Consider the following 24,137-nt stretch of genomic DNA (forward strand, 5'->3'; position numbering starts at 1 on the left):
CTGCCTCATTGTCTCTCTTTTTTTTTTTAAATAAAACCATTTTATTAATCTGTTTTTTTTTTTTTTTTGCAAAAATATAAGAAAATGTAAAAAATTTAATACAATTGATTACCAACCTATCACATTAAATTAATTACAATTTACCAACCCTTGTGATAATTCATTACAATACAAAATAGTAATTTAAAAGCTTTAAAAAAATGAGATCAAACAAGCCCCAATAATGACTGTTCGTTATCTGTTAGGTTTTTATTGGAATGTGTGTTTCTGAAAATATTCTGTAACTGCATGTGGCTTTTCAGAGCAGACCAACCGCCGCCCGAAACGAAGGAGGCATGCAATTTCTTAACCACCGCCTTTATTTCTCCATTCATAAGCCTACACCCTGCAATTACTTTTACTTTCATCATTTTTTTTTTGGATAACTTTATTATATACTAATTCATTTAAATTGATTAATAAAGTTACATACAAGCTTACAACTTGTTTAATGTTAGTTATTTGATGGGATTCGGTCGAAAATTTATTAAATTTGATTGGACAATTAATGTTATTTTTAAGTACTGACGGATTTTACGGTTATTTAGTATTTTTATTTTTATTTTTTCTAAAATAAAAAAGACTAGTTGTTCACTCATTCCAATGATGGAAATGGTAGGGAAATTGCGGGCCAGTACCTCACTCTTGTTTGTTTGGGCTGTCTAGTCTAATAATAGATTGGGCCCAAGAGCTTGTTTGGTTTGGAGTAAACGGTAAAGTATTAAAATTAAAAAATTTTATTTTGTTAAGGAAACGGTTTAACATAATTTCATTAAGAAACAAAAAAAAAATGGAGCGTCAAAAATTAAAATTAGACAAATAGTAACTTTGATTATAAAATTACAAACAAACGATTCTAGAGTTTCTGAATGGTTGCAATCAAACAACAATGCGTTCTAAATCTTGGTTGTTATTTCCAAATTCGCCTCGTAGTCTAGGTTGATTTTTTTCCACGTATCCTTCTTCGCTCATACTTAATGAAAGGTGATTAAATTGTAGTAGATGTTGTATGTTTGCTCCCATTGTTTAATCTACATCTGTATGAACCTATACTGGTATGATAAAATGAATTTTTTTTTCAGAATTTCAAGACTTTTATCAATGTTTCTCTTTACTTCAGTTTTGCGGATTTGAAAATCAACAACTTACTTTCCTCATCACTCTTCTCATATGTTATTTCTTTGATTTTTTTTTTCTTCGGATTAAACCTCTTCAACATCATTTTTTCTTCAATTTCATTGTTTTATTCTCTCTCTTATTCTTACTTGATTTTTTTCTTTTGTTTTTTTTATCACTATCATTGACTTTCACAATATGCTCTTCTATTATTGATTTTTCCATTTTATTTTTCTATTTTCCCACTTTCTAGATTTTCTGGTCTTTCTTAATTGTTTTTTGCACATTTAGTACTAGTATGTCGGAAAACATATTTGTTTGACCTCCATTCATATGACATTTTAATGACTGTGGGTTTTTCCTTATTGTCAATAACTGTTATTTTCTTTGGCAGTGTATTTTGATGATGTACTTCAATACTTATTTTAATAAAAGTAACGTGTATTCCTCTATATGTCAAGTTCATATATAATAGTTTCCCAATAGACTAACAAAATGATTTAGAGCTTATAAATTATACATATGTATTGGGATGTTCTTAAATATGAACCATATTTGGAATGTTTCATTTGACTTGCTTAGAAGACTCAATTCTTCAGACAAATTCTCAAGCTTCATATAGTTTGATTCAATATAAGTATGCCCAATTTTCAGAATATCATTTAAGTTTGTCCCTTCTTGAAATTGCAGAAAATATATATCATAGATGTTTGTAAAAACCTTCTCCAATTCCTTCTGCTCTCATTATTTTATTGGTGATTCCTTGGTGACCGTGAAAGATACACAGTTCTTTCCTATGTAGTTCACAACAACTACAATTTCTCATTCTCTAACGTATTTCCCCTCTATTTCAGTGAGCAATTTAAATTCAAAAAGAGAGTTGAGAATCTCAATTTTTGTTTTAAACTCACCTAAGTAAATTATCTTCTACTTTATTTTTTGCATTTTTTTTTTTCAGATTTCATTTAACTTCCAACTGGAATTGCTCATGATAGTATAAGTCTTTGATTTTATGGACTTCATCAGCTCCCTCATTGTTTTCACTAACCAATTTATTATCTTTTCATATTTTTCCTCCTTCAGCAGGTTTCGATATGAAGATAGTGAATATTTAATTGAACGGTTATTTGTTGTATTTTTCTTCGTTGAGCCCACTCTCTCATTTCTTTGCATGCATTAGTAGTTTTGTGATTTGATTTTTAAACCCAAAAAAATTTGCTCTTTCATTATACTAAACCTTCCATATTCCTTTTTTTTTCCGTTTTTTTCTTCAGTTTCACTAATATCTTGAATAGTAGTTGCTTCTACCTTTGTTGTTTTCTTTTACTTTTCATGTACAATTTATTTGACCATCCTTTTGATTTCAATTTCAGCCGTCTCCTTTATACTTTCAAGAACAAATTCTTGTAATTCCTTAGCCTTATTTTTTTTCTTTCTTCTCATTATTGTAGAAGACATAATTATGCAGCAAACCAAGCAAATACAAAACAGAGTAATACATAATACATGATTACCCTATGCAACAGACTAAGAACATAACCACAACCAACCTCAATCGATCGTAGACAAAGACTTCGCGACCCTTTCCCAAACCTTGTTCAAACCCTAGCCGTTGTTTCTTGATTTCGCAACTCATAACCCTACACGATTTTTCCTTATGTGACGAACGTTCTAGATGTGCTGTCGATCGTTACTCTGACCATATTTACCGTAACCGACTACCAAATCAATCGACCAAATTTCGCGCGAATAAAATGTCAACCATACCGAGTGTGCCAAATGTAAAAAAAAATCAATATTTTATTGAATGTGTAAACTTTAAAGTAAAAAGTTTATGTAAAACTGTAAAAAAATTATTTATAAACAAATTTAAACATATAATATTAAAAAAATTAACTGATTTTTAAAACATATTAATCCATATAAAAACTAGTGTGAATGGTTGTTAAACAAAATTATTAACTAATCAAAACAATATACTATCTCTAAGTTAAAATACATATATTCAAAATTGGTTAGTTGTAAATTAGTAAAATCAATAATTTATTTAAAATATTATGAGTTTTTTTAATATAAGTTAGACCCTCAAAACCACAATCTTCATCTCAACTAAGGCTAAAATATGAAATGTTAACTTCATTCATATTATTATATATATTATTAATTATTTTTGTCTTTCAACTAGTAAAAGTATATATTAATAAATAATGATAATAAGTATATGACATCATTAAAAAAATTATTTACAAAATTAACTATGTTAATTCATTTATTTTAATAAATTATAAATTTATTTAATTTATAAATATAAATTTTATTTTTTATTTTTATTCTTGTAAAATTAAAATTATTTTTGAAATGGTAAAATCTTATTAATTGAATGAAAATATATGGCACTTCTTGAAATTTTTATTTCGATTCAAAGTTGTGGTGTAACGTGTATCCTCTCATGTTCCGGTCATAGAAGAGTGAATAAATTAAAATTTAATTTTTGTTCAAAAAATAAAATCTTATTGGAACCGTCAAATATTCGTTTCACAAAGCATATCAAATTTTGAATATGATAAAATATGATTATTTCTTTATTTTCTGATTGCTTAGTAGGGACAAAAGAAATATCTTGCTGCATAAAATTTTATAATTGTAATTTTAAATTATAAATGCTTGATTAGTAAGTTTTAAAAGTGTTGGTTTGAGTTTGTTTAATAAATGTTGATGGTTGATTATGTTGAGAAGTTGAGTTTTTATTCTTATTTTTTAAATATAAATATTAATATATATATATATATATATATATTATTTTGATTAATAAATTTATTGAAGTGATTTATATGAGAGATTAAATAATATTTAATTATTATTCACTAATGTAGCTCAAGTGAGAATAATAGTTTTTAAGAGACTAAATGTTACGGGTTCGATTCTCACTTGAAACGCCTTAAATTAAAATGGAGACCATAACTGCGGGGGTCATGCTTAGGAATGACAACGGGTACCATACTCGTCGGGTAGTGAAGTACTCATTCCCAAATCCGATTTTCATTTACTACTTGTCCCCGACCTCGAACCGGATGTTTATCTATATTTGTATCCCCTAGATTTTCATTTAACTACCTGACTCTGACTCCGAACCTGACGGGTATCTCTATGTATCATCATCCCTGATTATCGGGTACCTGATCTCCGACGGCTACATCATTACCTGATTATAATATTTTTTAATATACTAAATATTAAAAATCCAAATGAAAATGAAAATATTACTTATTTGCATAATTATGTTGTAGGAATGATAACATGTACCATATCCGTCAGGTAGTGAAGTACTCATCTCCAAATCCAATTTGTATTTTACTACTCATTCCCGACCTGGAACAAGACGGGCATCTCTATTTGTATCCCTATCATCGGTTCGTCGGGTATCCTATCCGTGACAGATACTCCATTACTCGATTACAATATTTTATAAATATACTAATTATTAAAAACACAAATGAAAATATTACTTATTTGCATATCTATGTTGTAGAAGTTGAAAATGATAACATCTTTATCGTTATTACATATTTGAAGTTAAAAAAAATAATTAAAAAATTAGAGAGATTTAAAATAATGTTGAACATGAAAATAAAAGGTGAAAAATGAGTAAAAGAAAAAAAATATTTTATTATCAAAGAAAGTAAAGATTAAGAGTTACAAAAAGAGTAAAATGAGGTTGGCATCAAATGTTTCTATAGGTAAAATAAATTTTATATTTATTTTAAATTTATAATTATGCGAAATTTCAAAAGTCATTTTAAACTTTAATAAATATATACATATATACATATTTAATATTAATATTAATATTAATATTTTGGGTATGGTTTGAGTTTTTCTCACATTCCTCATTTTACCCGAATTTGATCGGGTAATCATTTTCACTCCCTATCTCCGAAGTCGACTATCAGATATTTACATGTATCGAATTACGGATAACCATTATCCTTCTAACATTAATATATATATATATTTAATTATGAATTTATAATTTTATTTTTCTTAAACCCACCTACGAAGGCCCAAATGCTAATGGGCCGTTGGTGTTTAACTAGCCATCAGACTTGGTAATATATATCAGATTTGATGAAGCAAGTTTTATTTGTTGGTCAAAAGCGAGCGAAGGTGAAGCAAGTGCGAAATACCTTATCATCCATCGGTAGATATACATTCAGATTTCATCCATTGCCTCTTCTCTCTCATCCGAGTTTTCTTCTCTTCTCTTCTCTTCTCTTCGCTGTTCGTAGATCAGCAGCCGGAGGCATCATCAGAACACAGGTACCTCATCTGCCTATTAATAATATATAGTTTCTCTCGTTGATTTTCGTCTGGATCTCGATTCATTGAGTTGTTCTATATCAACAAATCCAGAGAGTTTGATAACTTTCTGAATTTCATCCGGATTCCCATTGAATAATTTGACTGGGAATTCTCCCAGTGTTTATGTAAGATTTTCTCTGTAGATTTGAACTTATATGATTTAAGCGAGAACAAATCTTTTTCTCTGCATATCGTGTTTGATTAGCTTTAGATTACTAACCTCCTCTAATTGCCATGATATTTATAGTCAAAAGAGAATTACATTAACGTTATTAATTATTATGAGTGGGGAAATATGAGGGTAAATTGTTAAGCTGTATATTAGTCTAGTTTCTGGAGAAAACTGGTGTAGTAATTCTACAGAAGAAGAAAATTTCATGGACGGATGAGATGTAGTCATTTTGCCACTTGAGTTATCTGATAGCTTTAGGCTTGAAGTGTGATCTCATGGTGTTGGGACAACCTTGAATGATATGTAGATATACATAGAGATATACAACCTATCACAACAAATATCTGATCTGCTGGATATAGGATCTATTCAGATAACCTAACCAATTCGATCCACACACCAAATGTATTAGTTAAAGTTATGATGAACAAGAAATTTTACAAATATATCAACTTTTTTTTTGGTCTTTGGTTAATAAGAAAATTTGTTTAAAATGGTATAACGTTGGTGTTTATATAATTGAATTCGTTTGATTAAATGTTTTTAAATTAGTTCACATACCTATCCAAAAATTATCAAATCAATCCAAGGTCTGATGCATCAAATCCGCCGGATATAGGGTCTTTAATAGAATATAGCAGACATAGCCGGATTTAAATTTATCAAAAAAACGATCCAATCAGATCCATCGATCACCCCTACATGTAGTGCTTCCAAACACCTTAATGATGTGCTCCACATGATCATTGTTTTGTCCCTTTCTTGGATGACTAGATTCAGTGCAAAATATAGACTTGAGTTGTTGTACCGCATTTCAAATCCCCAGTCCTCATGTCCTGGAGGGGTATTCCATGTAGTTACTAGCGACCACTCAACAGAAGCTTAAATAGATAGGTCACTAACCACTAAACGTGGATGGATCTTTATGTATTGTTCAAGGGTTAGGTATAATAGTTCTTGAAGTTAGAACATTTAAATAGTCTCCGAAGTATTAGTGATATAAACTTAGTACACAAGTTAGTTTGGGGTACAATTAGGGTGCGTTTGGTTGCTGGAATTGGAATTGGTGGTACAATTACAATTGTGATGTTTGTTAGGGATTTAAATGTAGGAATTGAATTTAGAAATAGAATTCGGATGGATAAAAGACAAGTGTATTTTTTTTGTTTTGTTTTAAATCTACACTATTTAGTTCTGAATTCTAATTTCTATCTCACTTTTCTCAATCCCACTTTTTACACTCCAATATAGAAGTTCACTTCCTTCTTCCTCATTCCTTCCAAAATGAGTTATGTTTGTACAAAAAACAAATCTCTTTATTCAATTTTATAGTTTTTTTCAAACATAAAAATTTGAATTGAATTACAATTCTATAGTTTTAACAAACGTAAGAATTGAATTGTAATTCAATGCCAATTTTTGTAGAATTATAATTCTAATGCCAATTCCCCTTCTAATTACCTCATCCAAACTTACGCTTAGTGTTCTTGATCGCTGATTCGGTCATTGTTGTTTTGACTCTTGGTAGGGGTTGTGGATAAGGAATTTGCATTTGATCACTTCATATTTAATGAGCCTGTATGAAAATAATTGTCACAATCATGATCCCACTGAAAAATCGCCATAGTGAAAATGAAAGTGATTTTTTAGATTGTTTTCTTGACCATGTTCGATATATAAATATATATTTTATAGATCATATTCCAGATTAATTTCTTTGTTTCCTTTGATATACAAATCGTGAGCCACTTTATTTTTAGATCGTTATGTAGATTATTTTATAGATAATCGTTTGAAAAGCATAACAATGTAGATTTTTCAGGATGATCACCTTGATAAAAAGAAATCATGATACCAATAAATAAGCTATAAAATCACATGTTTCCTTCCCTAACAATGATAATTAGTTCCTTTAATTTACTTTGTGGTGGAAGTTGAGCATATTCCCTTATGGATTTTTTATGGGAGGAACAAGAAAGGGGGGAGGGGGGAGCGGCCAAGGTAGAGAAATATAGTAGTTGTATGGTGAATGAATGGCTTATCGGAGATGGTTTGAAGTTGAAGAATATGTTCTTTATAATTCAGATTGTGGTGTTGTATATGCTTGAGAAGAAAAAGGATTTATGGGACTCATGGGTGTGGTGTTTGGGTATGGTTGTCATGTGGACAGGGAGAAGGATTGTGTTGCTGGTGGTGTATTTGGAGTCAGGTGGTGGTGCATTTGGAGTCAGGTGGTGGTGCTTGATTAATTTGGAGGAGAGTCTTTGAATATGAGTTCAGGCAGCAGGAGCAGAAGCAGGAGCCCTATGGATAGGAAGATCCGCACTTCACGATATTCTTATCGTGATGCACCTTACAGGCGTGATTCTTCGCGTGGGGGTTTCAGGTTGTCAGGACTTCTAACAAATATAATTTGTTTTTGATGTTGTTTTGTTAAAATTGGCTATCCAGAAACTATTAGATTGATTTCTTTATAGGAAGTTGACTGTAGTTCATTGCTAACATGAGCTTGTTTGAAGTAGGTCATCTTTTTGGAAAAACCTCTAAACTTTTTTATAATATTCGATACAAAGTAAGACTAATTTAGTATTTTGATAGATGATTTGATTGATCAAACAAGACCTTATTATTACTAGTGAGTAGTGACCCATGTGTGCATGTTTTCTCGAGGTGTGCAAGAACAATGAGTTCCATTGATGTTTCTTCATTTCTATTATTGTGCATTTGTGAGACTTCATTTCTATTTTTTCTTTTTTCACAAGAATGAAAATATTGCTTACAGCCAAAACAATCTGTGCAAGAACTGCAAGCGACCAGGTCATTATGCCAGAGAGTGTCCTAATTCTGCATTATGCCACAATTGTGGTCTTCCAGGGTAAGTTATATATAGTCAAATTTTGTTCAATCATTATTGGGCTCACTTGAAAACAATTTATGGATCTGAATCTAGATTTATACGAGAAATCATCAATAGAATTCTGAATTGATTTGGTTGCTCGGGTAATCATATATATCAGGCACATTGCATCAGAGTGCAGTACGAAGTCACTGTGCTGGAACTGTCGAGAACCAGGGCACATGGCTGGAAACTGCCCAAACGAAGGCATATGTCACACATGTGGTAAAGCAGGGCATCGAGCTAGAGACTGCACGGTCCCACAGGTGCCACCTGGCGATCTGAAGTTGTGCAACAACTGTTTCAAGCAAGGGCATATTGGTGTTGATTGCACAAACGATAAGGCGTGCAAGAACTGCAGAAAGACAGGTCACATTGCCCGGGAATGCACAAACGCTCCTGTCTGTAACTTGTGTAATATTTCTGGACACGTTGCGAGAGAGTGCCCTAAAGGAAACATTCTCGACGATCGCGTTGGCGGCGGCGGCGGTTATAGGGATATTATATGTCGGAGCTGCCACCAGTCGGGGCATATTAGCCGGGAGTGTATGGGACAGGGGGCTTCAATTATATGTCATAACTGTGGAGGAAGGGGTCATCTTGCGTATGAGTGCCCATCTGCTAGGTTTATGGATCACCATCGCCACCAGCAGCACCGTTTCCCCAGCAGGAGATATTGACTATTTGAGAGATTGCTTTAGTCTCCAAGGATTTTATCTAAAATTTGGTTTTGTTAAGAAGACAATTGAACTTTGCAATCTCTTTCTAAGTTGTGTATTTTGAGTGAGTTTGTAGGCTGCCTTTCTCTTGGGTTTTAAGATTCATATATTATTATTGCTGCAGCTGCAATTCAGTGAATGAATAGTCAACTGTGCCTGTTTTCTTTTTTCTTGAGATGTAACTATTAACCTTGGATCTGTTTCTTTCGCCTAAGCAAATTTCAATATGTTATTGTTCCTCTTAACAGCTCTCGGTTTGGCTGAGATAGTACAGTACAGGTGCCGAGATAAGACCACCCCATGCCCAAATTGATGGTGATAAGATCCTTTTACAATTATGGTTAATGTGGATTGTTTGTAAGTTTGTTAGTTGTGAAAGGGACTAAAACTTTATTAGGCTTATATTGACATAATAAGTAAAATAATTTGAGCTTGAATTCTTGTGGGAACTGGAACTGGGAATAATATAATTTGTTGATAAAAGTGTTATGTTTAGAAACACTAAAAACAAGATGTAGTGACATTGAAACTATTTGTAAATGATCTTATTAACCAAAGTTAACAGACCTATAGCTTGTCATCAAAATTTTAGTGTAATGATGAAAACCAGAAAAAAAAATTAAAAAATAAGGGATTGCAGGTATGATGGTTTTTTTTTTTTTTTTTTTTTTTTTAAATCAGAAAAGAAAGTGGTGAATTACATTGAAAAAAAAATGAGAAAAATAAGTTGGTATGTTTGTCACCTAAGGGTTTTTTTTTTTTGTTTTTTTTTTATTTTATGCGGGATATTATTACAATTCGTTCACAAAAATGATATTATTTATTTTTGTTGTAAAATTTTAAGAGTCAAATATTCAAATCTAATATCTCGTTTATTGGATGAAACACTATTAACAATACAATTTTAACGGATTATATTTGGAAAAAAATGTTATATTATGATAAGTCATTATTGTGCGTGTCAAATGGAGGTAAAATGACAACTCAATTATTTTTGTATTTTTGAGGGGTAACAAATATATGAAGTATTTTCAGAGTAATAAATGAGATTCATTTGATGATTCATGAGTCCTTGAAAATTGTTGAGAAATTTGAATTGAACAGACTTATATGAAGACTACATATTTGAGTTACTTTTTTCATTATTATTTTTTGTGAACTTGTAGTATTTTGATATATATAATTGATAATGTTATTATTATGACACATTATGAGGTTCGTTCTGAAAATTCGATGAAGTCGGTTAGGGAGTTAATCGTTTTTATCGAGAATTTACGAGTTCGATAAGCGTTCGATAAGCGGTTGAGTAACATGTTTTAAACATTTTTTTTTAATATAGATGAGCCATTTAAAAAAAAAAAAAGCATAAAAAAAAAACAAGAATTTAAGAGAAAAAAAGTCATATGCCTTCTAGTTTCATTATTGCAAGTTATTTTTTTTAAATTTAAATAATAAATAATAAAATTAGAATTAGACATAAATTGGTGTGAACATATACATATATAATTAAGTTATATTTTGAGAATTTTTTTAAACATTAAAATATATATATATATATATATATATATATATATATTATTTTACTTAAACTAATTTAGGGGTATATATAATATATTTAAAATAAAAAAAACATTTGAAAATATTTAAAGACAATTTGAGTGTGTTGGTCTTATTATAAGGTTGTAAGGGAAGGGTTAGATGTTGATGATGATCTGTTGTTGTTTTTGTTTGTAAATCCATGACCCACCCACTTCGTTCTAGGACCAACGTAATCTCTCTTTTCTCATTTTTTTTGTTTTGCTAATACGTAATCTCTCTCAGACTGCTCTGTCTGTAGATGCTGCCGCTCATCAAGACATATACTTTCTCGTGTGTTCGTAACTGCGTATGTGGAATCTAGGGTTAGGGTTTTATATTTATTAAGCCGATGGAAGACGAGGGCGAGAAAGAGATTATCAAGATGGACAATCCTCCCGTTCAACTGCAAGCTCATCATGAGTCCCATGATACAGAAGATAAACCTTCTGAGACTGCGGAGCTCGCAAAAACCGAGGAAAATAGCGATCTTGAATCCTCAATTCTTCCTCAAGTTCTAGAATCGCAACTACTTGTTGGGCCGCCGCCGTTTTTATCTGCCGAGGAAGGGAGAACGACCGAGGAGGTAGTGACTCTGTCGGTTGAAGCGAAAATGCATGTATCCGAGAAGTCTGCGCCTGAGATTGATGTTAGGCAGGGACTGGATGATGCTGCAGAAGACGATGACAAGGTGGCCGAAGAGGGGAAAGCTGAGCCAGAATTGATTGAAGGTGATACGCCGCTCATTAGCGCCGACCCAGCAGTGGATATATCAGAGGAAATGGCAGGAAATGATATTTCTTTGGCTGGTGTGGCCGAGGCTGATGCAGTGGGCGATTCTTCTTTGAAATTCGATGGTCCAGAGATCGTGCCTTCTAATAAATCTTTGGGTGAGACCCAAGATGAGGTAATAATGAAAGAAGAGGAAACTCAGATAGTGGAAAATGCAATGAAGATGAAAGATGATGAAGCGGGGTCAGATGATAGGGAATGGAGGTGGAAGTCCTGTGAGAGTGACCAACAATTTGTTTCAGTCGATCCATTGATTCATTCAGATGATTTCAAAGCTATTGTGACAAATGATGTCGTTCCTACTATAGCAGACGACTCAGACAATTTGCAATCCTTTGATGTTCAGTCATCTATTCCAGCTAACGATCCACAAAATGTAGATGTGCAGTCCCCAGTTGCTTCTAAACTGGACCAGGAAGATGAAGCTTCAACTTACATGACCTTATCAGGTACTGTGTGCGATCTTGCACCTGAACCTGATAATGTAGAAGTTATTGATTACCAATCCTTGCCTGCCGCTTTAGTGAGTGTGGAAGACGAAGTCATGAGACAAGAAAATGTTGGAATTACAGAAATTGATGCAACAGAAGAGATTGAAGAGAACCCTATTCAGCTTTTGGATGGTCTGCAAACTGTTGATGACGATGAAGATGAAGAACCGATGGAAGAGAATAATACTGAAATGGAGACAGAGACTGATGCACCAGAGATGGCAGAACAAGATAATAGAGGTGGCGCTGTTGAAGAGAACCCTATTCAGCTATCGGATGATCTACAAACTGTTAATGAGGATGAGGATGAAGAGCCAATGGAAGAGAATGAGGCTGAAATGGAGACAGAGACAGATGCACCAGAGATGGAAGAACAATATAATGTTGGTGTCTCTGTTGATCTACAAACTGTTGAAGAAAACCCGATTCAGCTTTTGGATGATCTACAAACTATTGATGACGGTGAGGATGAAGAACCAATGGAAGAAAACGAGATAGAGGTACCAGAGATGGAAGAACAAGATAATGGAGGTGGCTCTGTTGATCTACAAACTGCCGAAGAGAACCCTATTCAGCTTTTGGATGATCTGCAAACTGTTGATGACGATTCAACAAAAGATGATGAAGATGAAGAGCCAATGGAAGAGGACGAGGCACCAACTGCTGAGGCTGAAATAGAGACAGAGATGGCAGAACAAGAGGTTGCAGAGAACACTGTTGTAGGGAAGAGGAAAAGAGGAAAGAACACCAAGGTTCCATTACGAGCTTCATCTAAGAAGACCACAGGAGAAGATGTTTGTTTCATTTGCTTTGATGGTGGAGAGCTTGTGCTATGTGATCGTAGGTGGGCCTGTTAATTTTGCTGACAAAAAATGTGAAATTTATGTACTGCTTGCTCTTTTCTTTGTGTATGTTTATTCAACTTGTTCATGTGATTTCCAGGGGATGTCATAAGGCTTATCATCCTTCCTGTGTCAATCAGGACGAAGCATTCTTTCAAGCAGAAGGTCGATGGAATTGTGGTGAGTTATTATCTTTTACATCTCAGTTCTTCCTTTATGTTGATGTCGTAACCTTTTTTGTATGAATCAATATGCAAGGGTCATTTTCACAAGAAACATTGATTTATTCCTTTTTGATTTTCTTCTAATATCTCTACATTGAAGCTTACTATCGGGTGTAAAAAGTTGATTTTTGTGTCTCTATAAGTTCTTGAGATCAATAGAGAAAGTTTCAACCTTATAGCTTGTTTGTTGTAGTTTTTTTCTTCAAATAATATGTTTTAACATTGTTTGATGAGAAGTAGATTATTTGGGGCTGTTTGGGTTGAATGACTAAACATTCTTTGTACTTTATTATTTAAACTGTTATAGAAAGTAAAGTAAGGGTATGTAAGTAGATGATTTGAATGATGATGGGATAGGGGGTTGTTTGGGATTAATTTCAAATTATGTAATTTTTTTTTGCTATAAAGCTCCTTATGTTTTTCTTTTAAACTCGCTGACTTTTAAATTGTGATTTAGCTTTCCTGCCTCATTTATTTTTGTGGTACACCAACTTGGCTACTTTAGTGTTATCTCATTTGTCCAATTAAATTTCAATGTTGTATCTGCACATCTGTAGAAGCATATGTGATATGACTTTACATATCTTACCTCTTATTTTTCAGGCTGGCATCTTTGTAGCATTTGTGAGAAGAATGCACGCTATATGTGTTATACATGCACTTTTTCTTTGTGCCAAAAGTGCACGAAAGATGCTGTTATCTCATGTGTTCGGGGTAACAAGGGTTTTTGTGAAACTTGCATGAGAACTGTGATGTTGATTGAAAATAATGAGTCTGCAAACAAGGAGGTACACTTAGTGTTCTCAGTCCTTTGCTTCTTGCTTACCTCTTTTTTTTCTTCCCATAGTTCAACATTCTTTAATTTGTTTTTTGAAGAAACCTACAAATTCTTTGATTTTACGCTTTAGTTCTCTTTAAAATAAACCGGTTTGGCAAGGGTTTCAAGGACGATACTGATGTAGGGTATTTAGAATAGTAGGCGTTGAGAAGAGAACTCAAAAATTTCATTGAGGTAGAAACTGAGATCACAATCAAAGTGTTTGGATTAATGACTACATTCTAACACTCTACTAACTCTGTTTATATTAATTCCACAACTAACGATCATTGATATTCTTGTCTCATCTTATTAAGCCAACTAGACTTGGCCTATTGTCCAGCAGACTTACAAATTCCAGTCCGTTAACTACCTAACTCACTAACTTGTCCTATTTCTGCATTGAATTTAGTGTATAGTTACATTTCATTTGCAGTTTCTTTGTTGTATTTCTGCGAAGAGCTCACTTGTCCTGTTATATTCATCAGGATCAAGTAGACTTTGATGATAAGAGCAGTTGGGAGTACCTATTCAAGGACTATTGGACAGATTTGAAGGAAAAACTGTCTCTGACTACTGATGAAATTGCCCAAGCTAAAAATCCACGAAGAGTGTCTTTGGGAAAAGATGAATCAAATGAAGAATATATTGATGCCAACGATGGAGGTTCAGGCTCAGACAGTTCAGAGAACCTAGCAGATAGAAAACCCAAAAAACGAATGTCTAAGAGAAGATCGAAATTGCATGAGAATACTGAAGAGGCTGACTTGCCAAATACTTCAGAGAAAGCTTCTGCGCCTGCAAACACAGAATGGGCATCAAGAGAGCTCTTAGAGTTTGTTATGCATATGAAGGATGGTGACAACTCCGTTTTATCTCAGTTTGATGTGCAGGCTTTACTGCTTGAATATATAAAAAGAAACAAGCTTCGCGATCCTCGTCGGAAAAGTCAAATTGTTTGTGATGCAAGACTGGTAAATCTATTTGGAAAAGCTCGTGTTGGTCATTTTGAAATGTTAAAACTTCTTGAATCTCACTTTCTTATGAAGACCGACGCTCAAATCGATGATGTTCAAGGCATTGTTGTCGATACTGATGTTAACCAGGCGGATAAAGATGGAACCACCGATTCTCCATTTAGTAAGGGAAGTAAAGAAAAGAAACGCAGAACAAGGAAGAAAGGTTATGAGAGAGAAGCTCAATCCAATCTTGATGATTATGCTGCCATTGATAATCACAATATAAACTTAATCTATTTGCGAAGAAAATTGATAGAGGATATTCTTGAAGATATTGACAAATTCCATGATACAGTTGTTGGGACTTTTGTTAGGATAAGGATATCTGGTAATAATCAAAAGCAAGATCTCTATAGGCTGGTCCAGGTTACAGGTACATTTCTTTAGTAATGTTTAGCTACACCCTTTGTTTTTTTTTGAATCTTTGCAATAATATATTGAGATTCTAAGATTTATTGGTCTCTGTTGTATTCAGGCACAACTAAAGCTGATAACCCATATAAAGTTGGTAAAAGGACCACTGGATTTTACTTAGAAGTATTGAACTTGGACAAAACAGAGGTGGTGGTAATTGACACAATTTCAAACCAAGATTTCACCGAGGTATTTTTTTTTTTGAAAACTGAGAATTTTTTCATTGATCCACAAATGACGCAAAAGTCTCCTCAACACAGGTAGCTGGATATATTAATATTCGTGTATGACTTATTTTCCAATTGTCAGCAGCTTGCATTGACTATCATGTGTTGTAGCCTTTAACTAAAATTGAATTCATGTCGGAAACAGTACATTGATATGAACGGTTTATTCTTGCTTTTTTCCACTTATATACATGTTTCTCTGATTGAGTATATAATCCTTCTAGCAAAGAATTTAACATATTTGTTTGATTTTGAAGGATGAATGCAAACGCCTTCGGCAGAGCATAAAATGTGGGCTTATCAATAGGCTGACTGTGGTAATTGTAATTTTTTTCACGAATCATCTCCAAATAATTAGCTAGATTGAGTTCTAAAGATCGCATGTTCTTTGTTTCAGGGAGACGTCCTGCACAAGGCAACAGAAATCCATGCCGCTAGAGTTAATGATGTAAGGTTCCTAAATCTGACGTTAGTTGCCTTCACTTGCATGTTTGGTGAGATATTTTAGGCATATATGATCCTTTAGATTCTGTGGCTTACCACAGTTCACATACTCTTTATATCTTGTTGATAAATGTTTTGAAACCAGATCCAATGTGTAGGAGCTTAAAGACCTTGCCTAACATGCCTTTGGTTATATCTCTCTAGCTACTTCTTAGAAGTTAATCAGATCTAGAAATCTTATTTTGGTTCTGCCAACATATACTTAAGTCTGACTTAAATAACTCCTTGCTTATCTCTTTTTTCATTTTGGAAGGGCTGTAATGAGCCTATTTGGAAACTAGTACTTTGATAACCATCTACGCCATAATCACAATCTCATCGGAAAATCGTCGAAGTTAAATCTGACAGTGGTTTTGTTTGGTATAAGATTTTTTGTGGATGATTATTAGATTATTTTTTGGATCTTGATCCAAATTATAGTGTATTTTTGTTGATTCATTTGGTATTCAATTTATTTTCTAGATCATGATTAGATATTTTTCAATATTAGTGTCATTTTTGGCAAACATAACCAATGTAGATATTTGTGGATCATGATCAACATGAATTTCTTTCATAACTAAACGCCAAATATTAGTAGCCAAGTCCGAAAGCACTACAAAGATGTTCTTGTTATCTGTACATATAGCAAACAATTTTAGCATAATGTTCATTTTTATAATGCAGTGGCTGGAAGCAGAGACACAGAGAATTGCTCATCTTCGTGACAGAGCAAGTGAGAAAGGACGGCGAAAAGAATATCCTTTATCTTTTTGGATTTAGTGTATTTTATGCCCTAGTATCCATTTTCTTAAAAAAAAGAAAATATAAATCATGGTTAGGTGTTAAATTGTTAGATGTGATCCTTTACAAATTAATACGCTTAGGGAATGCGTGGAGAAACTACAAGTTTTGAAGACACCGGAGGAGCGTCGCCGTAGACTGGAGGAGATTCCTGAAATACATGCAGATCCAAAAATGGATCCAAACTATGAATCTGAGGAAAACGAAAGTGACAGGGAGGAAGAGACTAAACAAGGTTTTTGTTTATTTTTTCCATGCTTATTATCCCTGTTTGTTGTGTATGAAATCTTACTTTGCACTGTCTGCAGAAAATTTCTCGAGACCTAGGGCAGTTTCTGGCTTTAGCAGGAACGTGAGGGAACCAATCTCTCCTGGAAGAGGAAATCTTACAGAGTCAGGAAGTGGTGGCTCGAGGAAATACTCTGATAGGAACTGGGAATTCTCCAGAAGCAGTTCAGGGAAAGATTTCCTGAACAGAAGTGACGATAAAGCTTCAGTTAGTTCTCTTGAGGATGAAAGCACAAGGAATCAAGGACGAGATGGAGGCATACTACAGCAATCTAACTATTTTGAAACACCGCCGAAATCTGAAACAGCTGGGCAAACAAAACATTCTGTTGTAAGATCAGATTCATTCACTAGTCCAGCATCTAATCCTTCATCGTCGGTTACTAAGAGTAAGGAAACAGAAAAAATTTGGCTTTATAAGGATCCATCTGGAAAGATTCAAGGACCGTTTTCGGTTGTTCAGCTGCGGAAATGGAACAACACTGGCTACTTCCCCACTGACCTGAGAATTTGGAGAAATAATGAAGATGAAGATAGGTCTATGTTTTTGAAGGATGCCTTGGCAGGAAGATTTAATAATAATCAGGAATCACAACCATCACATCTTTCATCCCCAACACCACCTGTCAAGAAGCAGCAGCTTCATGGGGATCAAAATGTAGAGAAATGGAGATCATCACCAACTGTCCAGGTTTCAAAATTTTCAACTGACAGGTTGGGTTCTGATTACATCACTAGAAACGATAATCTCCCGTCGCCTACTCCAAACTCTGCCCCGACCCCAACCCCTATTATGCCATCTTCAGTAAATCAGGTTATTAGAGGACAGGGGCATAATATGGTCGAATCACTAGGCATCTCAGATATAACTAGTAATCATGAATGGGTTTCGAAACAAGAAATGGTTCCACAACAAGCAAATCAGACTGAAACCCGCGTCAATATTGTTCCTTCTCAAACATCTGAACAAGTTTATGTTCAGTCATCATATGGCCATAATAATACCTCTACTACTCCTACTCCTACTGCAGCCATGACTCAAACTGAAACTTGGAGGCCTCAAATAGTCCAGCAGCAACAGCCAAACGTACCTTGGGCGGGTAATATGGTCATGTCCTCTTCGTGGGGCCCAATGACAGGTAATCAACAGTTGGGTGGTTGGGGAGGACCTGTCCCTGTTCCTGTCCCAACTTCAAACATGAACTGGAACATGGTACCACCACAATCACAACCACCCCCACCACCACTACAAGGGCCTATGAATCCTTCTGGATGGGCAGTACCGGGAAACCACCCGGGTCCTCCTATGCAGCAAGGTGGGTTTATGCCCGGTATGGGGAACCCGGGTTGGTTTCCACAAATGGGTAACCCAGGTCCTATGGCTAATACAGGGCAGATGCCTGGGAATGGATGGTTTCAGCCACCACCGGTGACAAATCAACCTCCTCCTGCTTGGGGCGGGGGAACACAAATGGGAAATACAGTTGCTCCTGTCCAAGGAGGGAATGCAAACCAAAACTGGAGCGGTCAGAATGGTAACAACAGATTTTCAGGTCAAAACAGGGCTAGAGATGATGGTGGTGGCAATAATAGTAGGGGGGGATGGAATGGTGGTGGTCGGTCTGGAAGGAATAATAATAATAATAATCGTGTATGCCAATACCATTTGAATGGACATTGTAAGAAAGGTTCAGCTTGTAGACAACTTCACAATTGAAGCAGGTTAGAGTTTTTACTCCTTGTTTTTATTGTATATACAGTCAATCAATCAGCTTTCCTTTCTACATTGAAAAATTTTGAGCTTTTCCCTTCCCCTTTATGTTAGCATTTTGTTGTCCTTTACCTGTTTAATACTATCCTTCTAGAACCCTACAATCCTTTATAGTCATTAATTTTATTTTATTTTTCTTTGGGGGTTACTTTTACAGTTTGTTTGTTTTAATAATTTCTAGAAAAATGGTGGATAACTATAATACCATCAATTTTAAATGTTTCAATAATGCTCTTTTCCACATATCCTAAAATTATTATCAGTTTAGAAGCTTATTGTTTGTTGTTAATCTCTTCTGTTACTATTAGTTTTACTTTTAATTAGATTAAAAAATTAATAGTAGTTTTCACCTTAATGAATGTTATTGTTAGGCCTTTTGTTGAATTTATTAAATAATATTGTGTAAATATGTTAATATGCAACTTACAATTATTTTAAGCCTACATGTTCGATTCTTATTAAAAGTTAAAACCTTATAATTAATCGGTTCCTTCTAAATAATTTTTTGTCTCGAAAAAAACATTTTTTATAATATAAAAAGTATTATGATTTCAAATATTGTTTTTTTGCTAAGAGTTGATTTAAAATATATATATAATTTAAATTTTAAATCACTTAAAAACAATATTTTCTCAAAATCATTTATTAAAAAAAATCTAAATTACCATGTTAAACTCTAGACAAACTTTAATTGTTTATTATAAAGACAATCAAGATCTTTATTTAAAAAATTGGAATAGTGGAGAGAACAGTCTATGACTTTAAAAAAATCAATTAAATAAAATCTAAAAGAATAGCTTGTAAGATATTACTTGGATAATTAAAAAAATATTACATTTTAAAGTTGTTGATGAATAGCTATTTTCTTTTTAATTTCTTATAATCATGATTGTATTTTAACTTCTGATATTTTTTAGTAAGAGTAAAACATATTTTTTATTTATTAGTCAACACTTTCTCATTTAAACTAACAATAAAATTATTTATTATTACAAATAAATATAACAAATTAATAAGTGAATTATGGATTGAACATGGATGTACAACTAACTACCCAAATTACATGTTAGTATGTCACATTCATACAAATTCCCTACTAATTTTGAATAAATCTCATTATAGGACAAATGTAAGGTTTTCTCCATTTTTTTTTTTTAACAAATTTGTAAGTAAAATTAATTTAATATATTCTTAATTTAAGACATTTTTCACTTGGACTATTTATATAGTTTTTATTTGGACCGTATCTCTAACTTTTTCATCTATCAATATTAGTATGAAACAAATTATTTATTGCCATGGAATAAGATTTGATTTTTTTTTTTTCTCAGGTCAAATTTTCTTTATCTAAAATTTAGTGAGATATTATTTTAAGAGAAATGTACTTTCATACTGTATCTATCTGATTTGTATCTATCTGATTTGATAAAAAAAATAATATATAATTTGAAAAAAATACAAGATTTAGAAAAATATTTTCTCTTTCTTACCAAATCAAGTAGGTGATGTATAAGAGATAAGTGTTGTATAAAGGTGCAATATATATTTTTTTTCTTATTTTAAATATATATGTTTGATAAAGAAAAACATTGTTAAATTAGGTTATATATATATATATAAATATATATATATATATTTCATAATTATTTTTATTTAAATAAGTTAATGAAAAAACACAGTTTAAATAAATTTATAAGTTATTTTCTAAAATTCAACTGATTTTAAACTTTAGAAAAAATTAAACAAATGTGAACTTTCTTAACACTACAATTTTATCCAACATAAAATAAATTAATAAACTAACTTATGAATGGTAAACTCCTAAATTAGTTAAATATTTTTATACTTCTAAATTTATAATATAAGATTATGTAATTTAGTAATTTTATAAATTTATAATTTATTTTCATTTTACAAATTTATATAAATATAATCAAAAATTGAAGTTAAGAATATATCAATAATTTTTTTAATTAGATAAATAAATTAAAAAATATATATATTAAAAGTTATGTTACAATTTTATTTTGATTTTTTTTGTTTTTTTTAGGGTTAGATGATCCGACCTCCCCGAGTTCTATTGCATACAACTAATTTATATTTATAAATTATGTTATAATACCATAAATTCACAAATATAAATTTTAAACTAGCTTGATAATATGATTAAAATATTTAACGTGACTATGTCGGTAGGGTTAGTTTTGAGAAAGTAAACTCTAAAAATTGTAATGCTGGCGTTATTAATAATGAAGAAAAATATTGAAATAAAACTTAACTAGCTCACCAAATTTGACTACACCGGTTTAAAAACTGAACCCTAATAAACCGGATTTTACTACATTTGGCTCTGAACCGTAACCCCCCACCCACCAGCAAATCGGTTTCTAAGTTTGAACCCTATTTCTCATCTCCAAAACCCTCCGGTGACTGTTAGAATGAACCTCGCCGGAGAATGTCGGACTACAAGCCGGTCTATATTCCGGAAACAGCCTACCGGATTTGAACCGGACTCCACATGCGTTACACAACGATTTTGGACCAAGCGGACCTCTTCTCCATTGCGGTGTCTTCTGCACCTCACAATGCGTACATCGCCGCTGTGTCTTCGCCTCAACCGCTTCTTCGGTGCCGGTTTCCGATGACACTCTCGCCTTCTTCTTCTTTTGCTTCTGTTCTACAGGCAGGGGAACATGACTCAAGGTTTGCTCCTGTTTGTTGATGATGATGAAGGAGGAGGAGGGATCATTTGAAGATGAAGAAGACGAAGATGGCGGCCAGATTCTTCCTGAAGGTCTTTCTCTCTTGGACCTTGTCTTCGCCGGGACCGGCACCGGGAAACAAGAAAGTGGAGTAGTCGGAATCGACGACGGTATTCTTAATATTGGATCCGAACAATTCCTGGTAGTAGTAGTAGTAGTAGGGCTACTGAAATGAATCAATTCAGTAGAGGAATCGTCTACTAATCTCGATAACCACTCTAGATCCTCAAAATCATCTTCCTGCAGAATTTCTTAATCGTAAGTGATTTGACAGATATATTGTTTCTGAATGAATCGGAAAAACGATGGAGAATTACCGGTGGAATGTTTAGTTCGTCTGGAAAGAAAGAGGAATCCAATGAATCGGAAAACGCGCTGCAGCAGTTAGAGGAGCCAATATCATTTGAAACAGATAGAGAATACGTTCCTGTTCCTGTTGCTTGTTCGGATAAATCATCATCATCATCATCATCAACATCATCCTGAGGTTGAAGGTCGTGATTAGAGAGATCGAGGAATACATCGACTGAGAAATCTTCAGCGTTTCCACCACCACCAGTACCACCACCATTAACGTAGCAGAAATCATCCGGTCGAATCTGGTGGTTTGATTTGATGGAGAATTCAGAGGAGAGTACGCTAGACTTTAGGGCTTTGGCTTCCATTGATTCCATGATCTAGAAAAATGAAAAAAGTGCAGTACAGCTTTTCTGTTAAATGGCGAAACTGTTGCTACTGTGTTAATGCCTTTTCTGGACCCGTTTTCTCTCTCTCTCTCTCCTATTAATAATGGTATCCATATTTTGAAATTTAAAACCCTCTATAATAATAGTCAATAATAATTCTGCTTTGAATTTTTTGTTTTATTTTTCTTACAATTGGGGTTTTGATGCTTCTAATTTACGTTTATTTGTTTGTTTTTTAGTCCATTTTCAAATAGTAACTTCTATTAAAATTCAAGTTTTTTTAAGTCCATTATTGCTATTTTTTATGTTTATTTATAAACACTTCTTACATCTAAATTTGTGTCTAAATTTAAATTATCATTTCATTTAAATACAAATTTATTACTATTTTCATATTTCCAAATTAGACACCATTGTTTAAAAGCAAGATGTTTCTATTAGTCTTAATTATATATAAATGCCATATAAAAAATCGGTAATTGTGCTCAAATTGGTCCTAATAGTAATGTATCAAATTTTGTGTGTTCTATTCAATTTTTTTTAAAAATAATAGGAAATAAAATAATAATACTAATTTTCTTATATTTCAAGCATTGTTTTTGTTAACTTTGATATTATTTATTTATTTTCTTTAAAGAATAGACTATTATAAATAAGACAACTTATTTGTCTTAAGTCCGTCTTCTACGAAATTTGGTGGAATTTTGTTTGTATATTGTCCTAGTTTGGGTATTTATTTATTCTACTATGAATTAAAATTATTAATTTTTATACAATGTTTTGAGAAACTTGTCTGAAAATATCATTTATTGCGTAATTTTCAAAGTCTTATTTCATTAATCAATTCAAGCCCAATTATTTGACATGTGTCCAAAATTTAGAATAAATTATTTGCAGTAAAAAATAATAATAATTATATACATTTATGGCATGTTTGACTGTAGCGTTTAATTTGAGCATTTAGCGTTATATAATAATCTATTACAATAATTTTACATAATAAATTATGACAAAAAAAAAATTATAATCTAAATTATACATAATTTTTCTATCTGACTATCAATTTGGTGAATAAACTGAAACGAATAAACGAAAATTAGAGACTAAACCGTTCATCAGATGTCCGGCTAGGGAATTGAAGGGTTAGCCGCGTTATTTGCGCCTCCGGTTCAGGTGGCTTGATTTGATTTGCCGGCGGGGCCCGGTCGAGCCATTCAAATTTTAGTCAATTTTTACCGGCCTAATTTTAAGGCGCGTTTGGAACTCAAAAAAAATCTTGGCGCACTTTGATCACGACAATCATCATTATTATTTATTAAATACACTATTAAATCCTCACTTGCGAGTGGGACCATCATTTATGCAATGATACTCCTCCACATTTAAAATTTAAAATGAAAAAGATTATTGTATAATAGTTGTCGGTTGCAAGTTTACGAAACGAGGCCATTTGGACATTTGTGATGAATTCTTAAACCTACCATTTTAGAAAAAAATAAAAATAAAAGATTAAACGAAAGAGAAATAATAGTTGAAATTGTAGTCAAAATGTAGGTATGTTAGATAAGGTTGGCTTCGATTCCAATGTGCTCTAATACGAATAATGAGTCTCCACCAAAATAAACTCATCATTTATATTCA

The 24,137-nt window shown here is 32.8% G+C and overlaps 3 protein-coding genes across 5 annotated transcripts; 2 read left to right on the forward strand and 1 right to left on the reverse strand.

Moving 5' to 3' along the window:
• The first annotated feature begins 5,309 nt into the window (after window positions 1–5,309).
• Window positions 5,310–9,418, forward strand: LOC124932968 (zinc finger protein GIS2-like). Of its 3 annotated transcripts, XM_047473689.1 has the most exons (5): window positions 5,310–5,472; window positions 5,566–5,639; window positions 7,857–8,072; window positions 8,469–8,561; window positions 8,704–9,418. In XM_047473689.1, exons 3-5 carry the CDS (start codon window positions 7,957–7,959, stop codon window positions 9,260–9,262), a joined length of 768 nt encoding a protein of 255 aa, XP_047329645.1. In that variant the 5' UTR covers window positions 5,310–5,472; window positions 5,566–5,639; window positions 7,857–7,956; the 3' UTR covers window positions 9,263–9,418. The 3 variants fall into 3 exon arrangements, with proteins under 3 accessions (XP_047329645.1, XP_047329643.1, XP_047329644.1); XM_047473687.1 differs by lacking the exon at window positions 5,566–5,639; XM_047473688.1 differs by lacking the exons at window positions 5,310–5,472; window positions 5,566–5,639 and having other exon boundaries at window positions 7,141–8,072.
• Window positions 9,419–11,056: 1,638 nt separating this feature from the next.
• Window positions 11,057–19,121, forward strand: LOC124931940 (zinc finger CCCH domain-containing protein 19-like). Its single transcript, XM_047472528.1, has 10 exons — window positions 11,057–13,003; window positions 13,102–13,181; window positions 13,829–14,013; window positions 14,531–15,434; window positions 15,537–15,664; window positions 15,960–16,019; window positions 16,100–16,150; window positions 16,873–16,943; window positions 17,067–17,224; window positions 17,298–19,121. The coding sequence occupies exons 1-10, from the start codon at window positions 11,229–11,231 to the stop codon at window positions 18,992–18,994; spliced, it is 5,109 nt and encodes a 1,702-aa protein (XP_047328484.1). The 5' UTR covers window positions 11,057–11,228; the 3' UTR covers window positions 18,995–19,121.
• A 2,145-nt stretch (window positions 19,122–21,266) lies between these two features.
• Window positions 21,267–22,592, reverse strand: LOC124931964 (GATA transcription factor 7-like). Its single transcript, XM_047472556.1, has 2 exons — window positions 22,128–22,592; window positions 21,267–22,050 (listed from the first exon to the last, which is right to left on the reverse strand). The coding sequence occupies exons 1-2, from the start codon at window positions 22,482–22,484 to the stop codon at window positions 21,436–21,438; spliced, it is 972 nt and encodes a 323-aa protein (XP_047328512.1). The 5' UTR covers window positions 22,485–22,592; the 3' UTR covers window positions 21,267–21,435.
• Between the last annotated feature and the right edge of the window lie 1,545 nt (window positions 22,593–24,137).

This window comes from Impatiens glandulifera, chromosome 3 (assembly GCF_907164915.1).
Source record: "Impatiens glandulifera chromosome 3, dImpGla2.1, whole genome shotgun sequence".
NCBI classification, from domain to species: Eukaryota; Viridiplantae; Streptophyta; class Magnoliopsida; order Ericales; family Balsaminaceae; genus Impatiens; species Impatiens glandulifera.